The sequence below is a fragment of the Oryctolagus cuniculus genome, chromosome 7 (genome assembly GCF_964237555.1).
Source record: "Oryctolagus cuniculus chromosome 7, mOryCun1.1, whole genome shotgun sequence".
Taxonomy (NCBI): Eukaryota; Metazoa; Chordata; class Mammalia; order Lagomorpha; family Leporidae; genus Oryctolagus; species Oryctolagus cuniculus.
The window spans coordinates 62,114,909-62,130,984 of record NC_091438.1 but is presented as its reverse complement, the minus strand read 5'-3'; the positions used below and the strand labels follow the sequence as shown (position 1 = coordinate 62,130,984).

Below are 16,076 nucleotides of genomic sequence, written 5' to 3'. Positions count from 1 at the left end.
GGCCGCAACAGCCAGCGCTGCACTGATCAGGAGCCAGGAGCTTCCTCTGGGTCTCCCAGGTGGGTGGAGGGGCCCAAGGACATAGGCCATCCTCTACTGCTTTCCCAGACCACAGCAGAGAGCTGGATCGGAAGAGGAGCAGCCGGGTCTAGAACCGGCGCCCATATGAGATACTGGCACTTCAGGAGGCGGCTTTACCCACTACACCATAGTGATGACCCCAGATGTTACTAACATTTTGAAGTTTCTCTGCCCTTTTTGTGTTTCTGTTATGGGTTTTTCCTCCTAAATTTTTTTTAGTAATAACTCTTTATTTAAACACTCTTAGGATCCCAAACCCCATTTAAAAATAAAAACTGCAAAGCACCCCATAAACCCCCTCATCTAGTGTCAGCCCTTCTGACACAGCTCCTGCTCTGAGAAGGCACAGTAGTCACGGAGGCCTGCTGGTCCCCTTCCACACTGCAGAGTCACAGAGTATGTGGCTCAGTGCACGCGTGGAAGCTCACACAGGTCCCGAGAACTCACACGGAGCTGAGCTATCGACTCACTCTATAAGTAATAACTTAGACTGGACCACAAGAGCAGTATGGGGGTAGCAGAAGAGACGGACATCCCTGCACAGGGAAGAGGAGCTGGGAGGTGACAGAAACACCGACATGGAAACAGCAGGCACAGCTTTGTAATGGGAGCCACTTCTAAGACGCTAGAAGACCCCTTTCCTGTGAGCCCGAGGCAGGACGCCTCCTCCCGCCGCGCCCGACAGCCCAGCAGCTTCTGGGTTCACAACCAGGTCCTTCCAGGTAGGAAGCGCTCCTGGAGCTGGGACAGCAGAGGCCAGGGTGGAAGCCAGGTCACACGGGCATATACCCTGGGTCTCCTCACCAGGGCGGCTAGGGCCCGCCGGGTCGCAGGCTGCTGGGCCATCAGCCTCTTTCATCCTCTGCTCCTCACCCGCCTCTTCCACCGGCTGCACTCTAGTTCGTTCGTGCAACCCCGTCTTTCTTCTTTTCTCCCAGCACCTCCAGCCCCATCATCCTGAGATAACGAAGCCACTCATTCTTGGGCACGAAAGTCAAAGTCGGAATGGAGGTCTTCCCCTGCTATCTGTACAGCACAGTGGGGCACTGCAGGGCCTCTGGCTTCTCAGGGTCCGGCTCGTACTTCAGCACTACGGTTCCCTTGGCTTGATCGTAGGTCTCACTGCTGAGCTTTCTCAAAAATGAATTTTCCTGGGTCAACAGTATCTTAACATCTTCATGGGACACTAATAATCCTTGAATTAATAAATGGATACAGTGTATATATTCCTTCCTGTGCCAGCCGGAAGGCACAATCAAAGTCTTCACCACTGTTATTTCGACACCAGGCTTTTATCCCTGTGTTAATGACCTTCATGCGGCCGGCGCTGCAGCTCACTAGGCTAATCCTCCGCCTAGCGGCACCGGCACACCAGGTTCTAGTCCCGGTCGGGGCACCAGATTCTGTCCCGGTTGCCCCTCTTCCAGGCCAGCTCTCTGCTGTGGCCAGGGAGTGCAGTGGAGGATGGCCCAAGTGCTTGGACCCTGCACCCCATGGGAGACCAGGAGAAGTACCTGGCTCCTGCCATCGGATCAGCGTGGTGCGCCGGCCGCAGCACGCCGGCCGCGGCGGCCATTGGAGGGTGAACCAACGGCAAAGGAAGACCTTTCTCTCTGTCTCTCTCTCTCACTGTCTACTCTGCCTGTCCAAAAAAAAAAAATTAGGGAAAATGACCTTCATGCACTCACTATTGTTCAGAAGCACATTGCGCAGCTCCTTGGAGACCATGTAGAGCTGCCTCTTCCCTTCTGTGGTCTGAGTTAACAAGTTCTTCTTTGGGAATGAAGAATCCAGAGCATAAAACTTTTCAATAGGTGGAAATAACGGATCGTCTTCAGGAATAAACACAAAGAGGTTTTCTTTAAACCCAAATAAATAACTTCATTCTCTTTGATGGAGGAAGGCCCCACACACCATCCTTCTTATTCCCACCGACTCACGAGTTCTCAGCTGCCTGGATGGCTTCCGGATGCTCAGCCCCAGAGGCTGACTGACCATCCAGCTCAGGGCTGTCTCCAGGTCTCTCTTCTGCAGGCTCTGCAGGGCTGGACTGCGTGGGGTCTCTGGTCTCTGCAGACCTACTTTGCACCTTTGGCTGACGTTTATTCCATGGAATTGAAGATTTTTTCACTAATACTGCCATGAAGAACCCTCCAGTATTCTGATGATGTGATAATATTCTAAGGCACCGCTCCAAGTGCATGGCCTGCAGCTTCTCTTGGTCCTTGGGCGGGAACATGGTGGGGCGGATCTGGGTATGCCTGCTGTGGGGAACGTCATCCCAGTGCGCAAACCACTGTCCATCTCTCGTCATGACCTTCCAATGTGTGAGTCCAGGCGTCCACTTTAGTCCTGGCAACTCAGCAGACACATCTGCCAGTTCCAGAGCACTTTCACTTTTTTCCAGCAGCGACGCGAAGATGGCTTCATCCTCGATGGGGTTCAGCGAACACGTGGAATACGCCATCCTCCCACCTTCTGCCAGCTGCTCGGCGCCTTGTGTTGCAATCCACAGCTGTAAGCCGTGTAGCTGCAGGTGGGGTTTAAGGTGGTCCACTTTTTCCAAACATCAATGTTTTTTCTCATGGTGCCATCTCCACTGCAGGGGACGTCACAGAGAATACGGTCGTAGAAGAGAAGCTCCTTCCTGCCGTCCACGTCCATCTGCAGCCGGGGTATGCTGGACACATCGTGGTTGACCACCATGATGCAGGGGCTGCTCAGCCTCTTGGTCTGGTGCACGAGCAGATAGCAGCGCTTGTTGTCCACATCATTTGCGATAACAAAGCCCTCTGGAAACGGACGTCCATGTCGGCATGGAGCATTTCACTGAGGTGTGTGGTCTTTGATCCAGGTGCTGCACACATATCTAAGATCTTGTGATGGGGCTGGAAGCTGAGCAGCAGCAGGGGGGTCATGCTAACCGCTTCCTGGCGACTGATAATTCCAGATTCAGTTTCGCTAATGAGAAACTGATGAAATCTTTCCAACTGTGGGGAATTTCTCAAGATTTTTCAACTTAAATGTGTATGCCAGGCAAGTTCTTCAGGATACCAGCTCAAGGGCTGCGGAACTTCCACTTTCTGGCCATCCACCTCCAGCGCCTCCAACTCCTAGAAATACTTGTTCTTCAGGCAATGCAGGATCTCTTTTGCGTGGCTCTTGTACCCCGTGATCCTCAGCGTGGCGGGCAGTGGCTCCCTGAGCGCGCCCATGGCTCCCATCGGGCTCGGGCACAACGCGGAGCTCCTCGTAGTAGAGCTTGAACAGCTTGTTCTCCTTGATGATCTCGGGGTAGCCGCCTTCCCAGCCCGCATCGCAGCGCTGCCCGCTGCCCTCGGCGCAGTCTGCCCCAGCCTCGGCTTGCGACTGCTGTGGGAGCCACCAGCCCCATGCCCTCCACCCCATGGCCCACGCCGCGCGCAGACACCCGCCCGCCTCCGCCGCCACCGTCCTAAATTAATTTTTTGATTAGCGTGTATAGGGTACAGAATCAATTGATCAACCCAGGCAATTAGGCTTATCTGTTTCCTTACGTTTTCTTTGTGTTTACAGCCTACCAGCTCCTCTCTTCCAGTTCTGTAAACAGCATATAATGCACTACTGGGAACGACAGTTGCCCCCCTGTCCTGTGGAACACTTGGACTTGTTACTTCTGTCTGTGTTTTGGTACCTGTTATCCAACCTCTCTCCTTCCCTCTCTCCCCTCACCCTTCCCAGCCTCTGGTAATAATTATTTTCAGTTTCAAACACACTAATTTTCTTTAACTTCCACATAGGAGAGAGAACATATGGTATTTGTCTTATCTGGTTTATTTCCTATACCACGGTGAATCCAGTCCCATCCATTTCAGTGCAATGTCAGGATTTCATTCTTCCTTCCCACTGAATGATATTCAAGTGTGTTTATGTACCACATTTCCTTTATCCATTCATCCATCAGTGGACACCCAGGTTGATTCCATACCTGGGCTATTGTGAACAGTGCTGCAATGAACAGGGGAGTGCAGGCATTTCTTTCATATGCTGATTTCATTGCCTCTAAATATATAACCAGAAGTGAGATAACTGGGTCACATAGTCAATCCATTTTTAGTTTTCTAAGGAATTGCCATAATGGCCATACTAATTTGCATTATTGCACTCCCACCAACAGTACATAAGTGTTCTCTTTTCTCCGCATGCAGCATTTGTGAGTTTTTGTCTTTTCGATAATAGCCATTCTAACTGGAGTGAGATGATACTGCATTGTGGTTTGGATTTGCATCTCCCTGGAAGCTAGTGGTCTTGAACACTTTTTCATGTATTTAGACGCTATCAGCATTGTTGTTGTTGTTGTTGTTGTTGTTGTTGTTATCCTATCCTTATACAACGTGGAGAGGAAAGTTCTGCCCAGACACAGGACTATAGGAATCAGCCAGGCAAGCCAGATTCCTTCTTGCAGAAAGGTGAGGTGGGTCTGGAGAGGCAAGGCGCTCCCAACTCGTGACGGAGAAACAGACAGGTCAGCGGGGCGGGGCAGACATGGGCATGGAGAAGAGAAGGTCAGGGAGGCACCACTTCCCTGAGGATCCCTCCCTTACATCCGCACACAGCCCCGCAGTGCAGTGACCCCCTGCTGGGCGGGCCACCTGCTATTCCTTAGGACCTTTGGAGCCCAGTGCCACACTACAGGCTGACTTCCTCCAGGCAGGGCTGTGCCTTTCTGCTCGTGAGATAAATAAATTCTGTTATTTCATGAAGGTCCTGAAAGAACAGGTATCCTGCCACCCCTAAAAGAGACCAGGACTGCCGGCGCTGTGGCTCAACTAGGCTAATCCTCCGCCTTGCGGCGCTGGCACACTGGGTTCTAGTCCCAGTCGGGGCACCAGATTCTGTCCCGGTTGCCCCTCTTCCAGTCCAGCTCTCTGCTGTGGCCTGGGAGGGCAGTGGAGGATGGCCCAGGTCCTTGGGCCCTGCACCCATATGGGAGACCAGGAGAGGCACCTGGCTCCTGGCTTCGGATCAGCGCGGTGCACTGGCCGTAGCAGCCATTGGGGGGTGAACCAACAGAAAAGGAAGACCTTTTTCTCTGTCTCTCTCACTGTCCACTCTGCCTGTCAAGAAAAAAAAAAAAAGAGAGAGAGAGAGAGAGAGAGACCAGGACTTCCGAGGCCGTGATTCCTGGACCACCAGAATGCTACATAGCACTCCTCTCTGCACAGGCCCTCCTGATTCTCCTGCATGTCAGACTGTCACAACCACTGAACACCCTCTGTTAAACCACAATAAAACCCAAAACCTGCATGTTGACAGGAGCCATGACGGCATCTTTTACACCGGACCCACCGCAGCACCTATCAGAAGTTCTCAGTGCATATATAGTGACTGGTGAAGATTAAATATTTAAAGGATGGAGAGTCTGGGACTCCCGTGCCCAGACTCAGAGGGAAGAGCTGAGGGCAGAGAGCCAGGCACTTAGCGTCACCAAGCTTCATCCCCTCTCAGGGAAGGGAGGGGCTGACTGTCCCAGAGACTTTCAGTAGTCTGCCAGCACCGCAGGCTTAGATTTTCTCAAGGGAGATATAAATGGGCTCTCAGAGCCTCCTGAGATCCTGCCCATCTCAGTTCTTGCTCCCCTTGGTTGGGAGCCTGCAGCAACACCTCTTCCATCTTTTTCCTGTGCTTTAAGAATAGGAAGCCCACCAGGCAGGCAGTGCGGTCTTCCTGCCTCAGCTCCTCCCCCCAGATTACCCACGACTGCTTACATCTCTTTCCTTCCAGGCAGGCACAAGAAGAGCCCTTCTGCAGTCAAGGGCTCATCCTTCTGGCACTTTCTGGATGGTGCTTATTTCTCTCCCGGGCCCTTCCTACCCTCTTCCCCTCCCCCCTCAAACACATTTCCTCAGCTGCTACATTAATCAGCATCTCTTACCTATGTACTTTTTTTAAGTTTAAATATGGATTTATGTTCACTTTGTTTGAAAAGCAGAGAGACCTGGACAAATAGATCTTCCATCCACTGGTTCACCCCATTGAAACAGTTACCCTAAACTTACCCATCTCTGGGTTAACAAGTCTTAAAAGACAATTTCCTTATTGTGTTCACTATCCTACAGCACTTGGCCATCATGAAACCCTTCTCTTCCAGTAATTTCTGGGCCAACACTCTCTGCATTGCCTCCTGTCCCTGTGGCCATTCCTCTCAGTCTCCTGTCAATGTTCTCTTCCTACTGCTCCCTTTGAGCTTCTTCCCCAAATATTTCCCATTCCACAAGCACTTCTCAACTATCTTCCCCATTGCAATGACTTCAGCTGGATAATAATCTCTCCATCAAAGATCTTGCTCTTATTTGTAGATGATACATCCACTTGCACATTGGACAGATTTCCCCTACATGTCAGAGAGGCAACTCCAACACAGCACGCCCATCATGGAGCTGCAGATGATATGCCCTGTGCCTATGCTTGTTCAGGAACCAGAGTATCACCCTTGAGTCTTCTCTTCCTCGCCTCCACATCCAATCAGTCCGTGAGTACTGCTGATTCAATTCCCTAAATATTTTTCAGTTCATTCCTTTCTTCTCTACTCCCCTATAGACATCACCTCACATAGGGGATCACCATTTCATAACTGGATTATTGGCATGTGTCCTTAGAGAGTCTCTCTACCTCTGGTCCAGCCTCACTCTCCCCTATCACCTTCTCCATTTATTTTCCAGGTTGATCTAATGAAAAGTAACTGTGCTGGAGCCCGGAGTGGGTTAAGCCGCTGCCTGTGACTCATCTGTGTTCCAGCCCCAGCTGCTCCTGTTCCCAACCATCTCGCTGCTGATAGCCTGGGAAAGCAGTAGAAGATGGCCAGCCATTGTGGCCATCTGGAGAGTGAATCAGCAGATGGAAGATCTCTGTCTCTCCCTCTCACTCTGTAACTCTGACTTTCAAATAAATAAATAAATAAATCTTTAAGAAAAGTAACTGTACTCATTTCACTTCTCTGTACAAAATGTTTCAATATCCACCCCCAACATTCAGGACGAAATGGAGACTCCTGTTCCGCTTGGCTCTGCCTGTCTGTGCAGCCTTCTTTGGTTTCATCTTCAGAGATGCACCCCACCGCACTCTTTCCTACGTTTCTCACCACATACTGCTGCTTCTGCTTACAAAACCATCCTTCCCTTCATCTCAATGGCCTTGAGACTTGAGCAGGCTTGGGTTCAAATTCCAGTTCCAGTAGTTGTGTCTTTCCATTCATTCCACAAGGATTTAATGGCACTGGGCAAGGTGCTGGGAATAGAAACCTGGAAAGAAATAGCTGCTGCCTAAGGAAGCTCCGGTGCCACAGAGGGGAGGGTAAGAACTGGGAACATCAAAATTCAGTGGTAGATCTCCTAACAGAAGGAAACAGAGCTATCCGTAACAATGCAGGAAGTCTCCTGTTGCAAATAACTTCTGAATGCAGTCTTGAAGGACAGTCACCACCACATGACACCCAGAGGAATGGTGTGTGTGTGTGTGTGTGTTGCTGGTGCAGGAAGGCGATGGGGGTAGGGTAGTCGAAGGATGACTGTTGCTCTATGGATGTTCTGAGCTGAGTTTGACATAACTCTGGGATATGCAAGCAGAGATAGAGCTGTAGAGATGAGAGGAAGGGTGTTCAAATGGTGGGCACCTGGTACACAGGTGGAAGCTGAAACCCCTGCACTATACACACACCCTGTCAATGAGAGCACAGCCTTATCCCTAACTGATGAGGTGTCTGAGCGAACTACAGGCCAAGATGAAAATACCCTTTTTTCAGTTCTCTAAGCTACTAGCTATTCAGTGAACAGAACCTATCTGAAGTGAGTTTGCTAAGTACTCAAGGAAATTTGAGAATACATTTGGCATGATATTTACCCTGAAGTTATTTGGAATTCACTTGGAAAACAATGGATTTTTCCATTAGCCAATGGGAAATGAGATGGTCTGCAATTTTACTCTTCAAGGAGGCTGCGCCCCTCAGGCACTAGCCATACTTGGGAAGCTTGGAAAAGACAGGTGGCCAGAAGAGAGTCCTAAGGGATGAATGGGCCTTCAGCAGGAGGGGGCACAACAGAACCATGATAGGCCCCAGAGACCATGAGAACACTACATCACACTATGCAGTGAGCTTTCTCTCGGTGTCTAGGGAAAGTTAGTTTGCAGAAATCAGAATATTGCAAAGAGGGCTCAGAAAGGAGCCTGGATAGACAGAAGCAGAGGATGCCTGTTTGTTTCCAGGGTAAGAATTCAACAAGTGGCATCAAAGTGTTCTAATACACAATAACCATGGACTTAAAACTAAACTCCCTGCAGATTGAAAGAAAGGCATATGCTTGAATATTTATTTCCTTTAAGCCAGCTTCGGCTTTCCTAACACAAAATCTAAGTATGTGGTGAATAAAACCTTAAGGCATCTAAACCACGAGCCTTTAGTAGTTGTTACTTGAATGCTCATTCAGCTAAGGAAAGCATCCTTCCCAAGGACAGATTCTCGTAAGGTCCTGGCAACTAGATTTTCTCCAACCTTCTATTTGCCTCTCTATTTCCTCGGCCAAGAAAAGGACACCACTACACTTGCAGTCTTCTCAAGAGTGTTCTGCTGCTCAAGAACAAAATTCCCTCCAGAATAATCTAAAACGGATTTAAAACAACACAAAAATATGGATAAAAGTTCAAGGTCCTTAGGGTCTGTGATAAACAATAATGGAATAAACAAGGGGAAAAATAGACGTGTGGCTGCTCAACTGGACAGGTCTGCCAATGACCATAAAGAGACACCCTTCTGAAACTCACTACCGTATCCCCTCCTAACACCGGGGGAGGCTGTAGCGATACCCTAAGCATTCTAAGTTAACCAACCCCAGAGGCAAGTTGACTCAGAGGCAAATGGCATTCAGCCAGCACCGCCTGGGCACTTCCCACACGCCAGGCTCAGTCCCGGGACTGGGACACACTGGGACGAAACCGAGCTCTGCCCTCTGGGGGCTTTCACTCCACGTTCAGCTCTGTTTCCAGGCAATGCAAATTACACGAGACTTCAGCTTCAAAGTGCTCCCTCCAGAGTGTAGAGGGGGATCATTCCACCAACCTAACATTACTGTGCTGCTTCTATTCGGGATTCAAAATGAATGCAATAAAAATCCACCTTTCCTTGAAGAGCTACTTAGAAAGGAACACAAAAGTCTTTCCTTATAAATAATCAAGTCATGAAATGCAGATTCCAAGAATTGCATCACGAGGACTCACTGAGTTTATCTCCTTTGAGAAACTCCTCAGAGGGCACATGTGACAATGCATCACGCATTAAGAATCCCAAATGCACTGTGCACTACTTTTTAGTGAATCAGCCGACTAACTCTTCCTTGTGAACAGATTCCCCAGGGGACATCAATTACCTGCTCATAGGCCCAGAACTTCACGGCTGTCTCAGGAGCAATCTTAATGACATTTGTCCCATTTCCTCTCCACAGGGAGCGGACACCTCCTTCCTTTATCATCTGTCGAAAGCCGCCAAATATGTTCATTGATTTTGAGCCATGCACCTAAAAACAAGAACAAAATGATATAGAAACACTTGGGACATACTACTGTCACTGTTCCTAATGTGACCATAAATCAATTTCGAATACTGTTTACGACACCAAGGAAATGTATTTGAAAATGAAATACAGAAGGTTGAGAAACACATAATGATGGGAGGGACTATCACCACCATTTTAGATGCCTGGCTCTGAATCTAAATCCAGAATAACTACTGTCCACAGTGTGGGAAAGCAAAGACATGATTAAAATTTAAATTAATATGAACAATGACATTCATACGAAAATGTGGACTATGGCTATGAAATTCCTTGGAAATGTAAGCAAACATTTTAAGAGAGACTTCAAACAAAAGTATATTGCAGGTGATGTATTTCGTCCCCACTCTCCCACTCCCCCCACCCCCATTGTACAGACCTAACTACACAATGAGCCTGAAAATGATTTAGATACTATGTACGTCAGAGTCCAGACACAGTGTGCACAGCCTGAAGCCAGACTCAAACACCGTACCTTCCGTGACATGTCTAGATAGGATACTAACTGCCCAACCCAGTGAGGACTCATGAATTACTTAATGTCTGCCACAGAGGTGGTGATCATTCACATCTACTGGCCCTTAGGACTGATAGTAGATTAAAAACCAATGAAAGAAGCCACAAATAATTCAAGAAATCACCCAGCCTTCTGTTTCAGCATGCACAAAATGAATGACTACCATGTAAAAATAAACAAACCAGCAAAACAAGCTGGAAGGCGTTAAAGACTAAACCCCCTCATGACCATGCTAAATCCCTTGTGGCCAACACGTGATTGAGCCCCAACGGGGTCTGCAGAAGTCTGCACACACCACGCCATGGCAATGCCGGGAAAGTTGTTTGTGGAGACCCCACAGGGCAGGCAGCAGAAGCCATGCGTTGCCAGTTCCCCAAACTCAGCGCAGTGCACTTCACTACTTGGCTGACTCTAATCGGTATCTTTTCCCTGTAATGAACCCTGACCACGAGTATAACAGCTTTCCATGAGTTCAGTGAGTCTTCGTGGTGTCTCAAACCTACAGGTGGGTTTGGGAACCCCCACTCTTACAGAAACTAGAATCCAGCAAAAATCATTTTATTTTAAATAAACCAATTTCACAGTAAAATATGAGAAAGGAAAGGAGGCTTACTCAAGTTCTCTCAGACACTCCACTATTTTTCCTAAAGAAAAACACGTACACCAACTCCCTCCCCTCTTTTCTTGAAAGCACTATCTTTGCCCCTAAATAAATGAGAGTATTTAGATGCATTTTTGAATGGGTGAGAGCTTAAAATATTGCCAGAAATATTTTTGTACAGAAACTTAAGTTCAAGCATTAAGTAATGCTGCCCATAGGCATAACAAACACAACTCTTAAAAGTATTTTTTAATCAACTGCTGTGTTCCAACAGGTGGTTCTGTGTATCTGGCATTTTCACAGACCTGACTCACAAGCAAATTGTCTAATTCTCATGAGCATCCTTTTTGGAGATTCTCACTCAGAATGAAGGAGAAGGAAGCCTCCATGGTTCCATGTGTGTGAGAACCACGAACTTCACTGGCACAGATACTACATTGCTTGGCCAATCTGCTGCAAGGGAAAAGTTACTTCATTCTCTGGGCCTCAGTTTCCCTACTGATAAAATGAAGATACAGTGTCTGCTTTCCTGGGCTCCTGTGAGGACTGAATGGGTTACCGCAATGAGAACCAAATAATTATTTGGTTATTATCCACTTTGGGCAGCTACAGTCAACCTGTAAATCTAGGTCTTTATCTGCTAACTTCAGCTTCAGAATAATTAAAAAATTTAAAAATTGGGACCAGCGTTGTGGCACTGCAGGTTAGGCCGCCACCTACAATGTCAGCATCCCATATGGGCGCTGGTTTGAGCCCCCTCTGCTTCACTTCCAATCCCGGCCCCTGCTGGATGTGCCTGGGAAAGCAGCGGAAGATGGTCCACAGGCCCCTGCCACCCACGTGGGAGATTCTGATGGAGTTCCAGCTCCTGTCTTCAGCCTGTTCCAGTCCTGGCCATGGCAGCCATTTGGGGAATGAAGCAGTGGATGGAAGATCCCTCTCTCTGTCTCTCTGTGTAACTCTGCTTTTCAAATAAATAAATAAATCTTAAAACAAAATTTTTAATTACACAAGGATGTAATTTTTTATAAATCACAAGATCCCAGATTTCAGAAAAGTCTCATTTTTGATAAAGAACCTAAAAGAGAAATAAAATTGAAATAATTTAAAGAGAACAATACAATAACAAGAGACTCTTATTAAACATTGAATAGTCACACAATGGCAAAGATGAAAAGTTTCTTGCACACACACACCAACAATTTAAGGTCTGGCAGAATACTGCAACACTTCCATGAGCTGAATTTAGAAGTAATGACAATAAAATAGTCATTTTTTTTTTCTTTTAAGATATCAAAGACCATGACTGAGAAATTTTAAAACTTCTTCTTCAAAGTACCACATTTCTCCCTGCTTCGGAATCCCTGGGACAAGCTCAGACACAGACACGGAGCTCACCTGCATCATGACTTTCAGGCGATCCAGGGGGGCAGTGCTGGTTCGTGACACAGCCCCGGCAATCCCTCCGGCCAGAAGCTGCCTCCACCACTGCCCGGACTTTCTCTCCTCTTCTGTGAATTCATCCGGAATAGTTAAACTATCTCCTATGTCGATTCCCTATTAAAGTGGGGGGAAAAAAAAAGATGCAGTGCACCTTCAATTAAAAACTGATACTCATAGAAGTTTTTAATTCCAGAGAAGAACACATATTGTATGGTTGAGATCAACTTTACTCCTTGGGATTTATGCCAACCAGCTTCAGCAGATAGAAGACTATGAGACGTCTACTCAATGCTAAACAAAACGTAGTATCAGCTCACGAGAGGAAATTCCACAGCAACTGCACATGTACAAAACTAACAGTAACAACTACAGCTTCCTTCATAGATGCAGAGTAACTTTTCTCCTCTTTGTCAAGGTCAGAATGAGAGGCCAGCATTTGACCAGGCATAGTGAACCCTTTTTTGTTAGCACTTTTCATAATGCCAGAAAGCCACAGCTAACTGGTGAGGGCATCTTTAAAGGAATTAGCTTGTCATTTCTTCAGAGATATTCTCTTTATCTAAAAAGTATATTCCTCATACCATGATACACATTGTAAATATGTAGATAAAACTAAAAATACTATAAATGTGAATTTCCCTAAACTCATTTCCTATGTTGACTCTAAATATTTTCTAATGAATCTGACTTGTCACTTAAAGCATGCAATGGATTCCACAAAAAATTTAGCTAACAGGAAGGTACTGTTGGAGGGGATGCGCCATGGCTCACTTGGTTAATCTTCCGCCTGCAGCTCCAGCATCCCATATGGGTGCCAGCTCTCTGCTGTGGCCTGGGAAGGCAATGGAGGATGGCCCAAGTGCTTGGGCTCCTGCACCTGCATGGGAGACCAGGAAGAAGCACCTGGCTCCTGGCTTCAGATCAGCGCAGCGTGCCAGCTGTAGTGGCCATTTGGGGGGTGAACCAACAGAAGGAAGACCTTTCTCTCTCTCTCTCTCTCTCTCTCTCTCTCTCACTGTCTAACTCTGTCAAATTAAAAAAAAAAAAAAAAAAGGAGAAAGTACTGTTGGAAAGCATCACTCCACCAATCTATTCTGAACATGACTATGGCTGGAGAGGAACAAAGAGCCTCAATGATAATGGTTTTCTAACATTTTTACCTAAATGATTTTAGCATAAAAGGTTTTATAGGCAAGAGTGTACAGGTAAGGAGTTATGCTCTGGTAGCTCCCCTCTCACCCTTCATTTCGTTATTAATAAAATGGACATGGTAGCCTCAACTGTTATCAACTGCCTCCAAAGATACAATAAAAATCATGTAAATAAAACTTCACGTTTTTCCAGGCAACTGGAATACAAATACAAGATAATTTATACTCATGATTGAAAAGGCATTCAAATCAGCGATTATTAGTAATCCATGGAAGCTGGCGGGTATGGTTACCAGTAGCAATATGAACCCCTGGCTTCATTTAGTGCATAGTAAATTTACAGAAATCCCTGAATGTGTGGAGAAGAGAGGCTCACTAAGAAAATACCATCCCTATGGAAAGTTCCCAGCGCTTTCCCGGGGCAGACTGCACAGTCACGGTACTTTATTTTCACCAGTGCATTTTGGAAGAGTATTAATGAGACAATCCAACTTGGATATTCTGTGCAATACAAACCGGTGTGAAGAGCTGGGCAGCATAATCAAAAAGATTCAGTAAATGATTATTATAAATGCTTCATGCCCGAGACTGCCAGGCAGTCTCACTAAACAAGCTAAAGTTTCAGAAGGGAACTTTGGTCCTATCATCAACGGCCAAGGAAATAAACCCGCAGCAATCAGGAGACGTGGAGATAATTCAGACAACACAGGACCAATAAAAGTAAAAAGCCGAACGCTGAAATGCCAACAAAAGCCAGGCGGCCCATTGATCTGGGCGCTATTTCTTCCAAGTTTTGAGAACAGCTGTGTTTTATGCAGTCTGGGGGTTAAGATACTCTAAATCTACAACCCACAGAATGATCAGAATGCTACAAGGAGCTACCCACACCTAGGCACCCTGCCCCTCAAGCGTTGGAGGGTCTGGGGGTGAAATCTGTACCCATGGCTTCCAGCTCCAAGTGAGTTCACCTATCAGGACACAGACATGAAGTGTGCTTACAGTAGAGTGTTTCCAGAACCGGATGATTTCCTCAATGTCTGCGACAGGGTTGAATAAGAAGTAGTCTCTCCATTCATTCCAATCCACCGTCATTGTCCCGTCAGCATCAATGCTGAAAAATTTTAAACACGATTAAAGAACAAAACAAAGTTGGTGAATGAAATATCACCGTTGACCATTGTGCAGAATGGTGGTTACTCTTCCAGCTTAATATTCTTATTAAATGTTAAATCCCACTTATAGGTAAAGGTTGTTGGAAATGGCAGAAAGCATTTTACTGTCTTGCCAGGTAATTCATCTAGGTAAACATGGATCCAGAGATTACAAAGAGAGAGCTCACCAAAGAGTGCTCTCAACACTCTGGCAAGCCCTAATCAATTAGCTATCAAACATAAAAACTGGAAGGTAAAAACCGTGAGGTATGGGGCAGCGCTGTGGCCTAGTAAGCTAAGCCTCCATCTGTGGTGCCAGCTTCCTATATGGGCACCGGTTTTAGTCCCAGCTGCTCCTCTTCTGATCCAGCTCTCTGCTATGGCCTGGGATAGCGGTGGAAGATGGCCCAAGTGCTTGGGCCCCTACACATGTGGAAGACTCAGAAGAAGCTGTTGGCTCCAGGCTTCAGATATACCCAGTTCCAGCCATTGCAGCCATCTGAGGAGTGAACCAGTAGATGGAAGACCTTTCTCTCTGCATGAGAAACCAGGTGCACCAGCACCATATTTGGCAGTCTCTCCTCTTCCTAGTTATCTGCAGAGCTACTCCTCCCCTGTCCCAAATCTAAAATCCCAATGGGTCCATCTCTGGCTCTGCATTATGTGTCACTTATCTACTTGTCTATTTGTGTAGCAATTCCACGGTCTTAATTACAGTTTTATGACAACTCTTGATATCCAACAGGACAGGCCCTAAACTGCTAATGTTTCTTGAAAAATGCCATGGTTATTTTGGGGTCTAACATAGGTATATATTTTGAGATCCAGTTTGATCTCAAAAAAAAAAAAAAAAAAACACACTACATAGGTTTTTTTCCAGTAGCAATGAATTTCTATTGTGCATTTGAACAGAAGGCATATCTCTTCTGTACTGCATCTTCTTTACTATCTTTTAATTTAATATTATAAGTTGCTCTGATAAATGTATTGATCATGGCGCACTGTTTTTACATACAGCTGATTTAGTTCACTAATATGTTCCCTAAAGTTTTACACTTAAGTCATAAATTATATTGACCTCTCATTTCCTGCTTTCCTTACTTATTCACCATACACAAAAGATAGGACAGTGTACTTCTATTGTGGAAATGTTTGTAGATCTGCCCTTCAACAGTTAGCAAGAACCATCTGGGGCTGAAGTTTCCTTTATAGGAAAAATTTTAATGCCTGATACAATCTCTTTAATTGTTTAGGCACAGTGGACTATTTCTTCTTTGTTCTGTTTTGATAAGTTACATGTGTTTTTTAAAAAATCATCTATTGCATATTTTCCATTTTTGATGAAATTATAATATTTCATCTTGTTAAGATTTCTAATGAACCTATTTGCAATTGAACATAATTTATTCACATCCCATTTATCTTCAGCAATCACTTCAGAAATTGGTCTTTCCAGCAACTAGCTTTTGGCTTTGCTTATCTTGTCACTACATATTTGCTGTACAGTTCTATTTTCTTTATTATAAACTTCCTTCCTCTACCTTCTTCAAA

The 16,076-nt window shown here is 46.2% G+C and overlaps 1 protein-coding gene and 1 pseudogene across 2 annotated transcripts in view; both read right to left on the bottom strand.

Moving 5' to 3' along the window:
• The window catches only part of SLC25A24 (solute carrier family 25 member 24), a 63,632-nt gene that overhangs the window by 13,380 nt on the left and 34,176 nt on the right, over positions 1-16,076 (bottom strand). For both annotated transcript variants that reach the window (NM_001082777.1, XM_051856040.2), the window contains 3 exon segments: positions 9,480-9,626; positions 12,179-12,337; positions 14,374-14,485. In NM_001082777.1, the coding sequence (NP_001076246.1) occupies positions 9,480-9,626; positions 12,179-12,337; positions 14,374-14,485 (418 nt within the window).
• Positions 923-3,620, bottom strand: LOC138850589 (RNA cytosine C(5)-methyltransferase NSUN2 pseudogene; annotated as a pseudogene).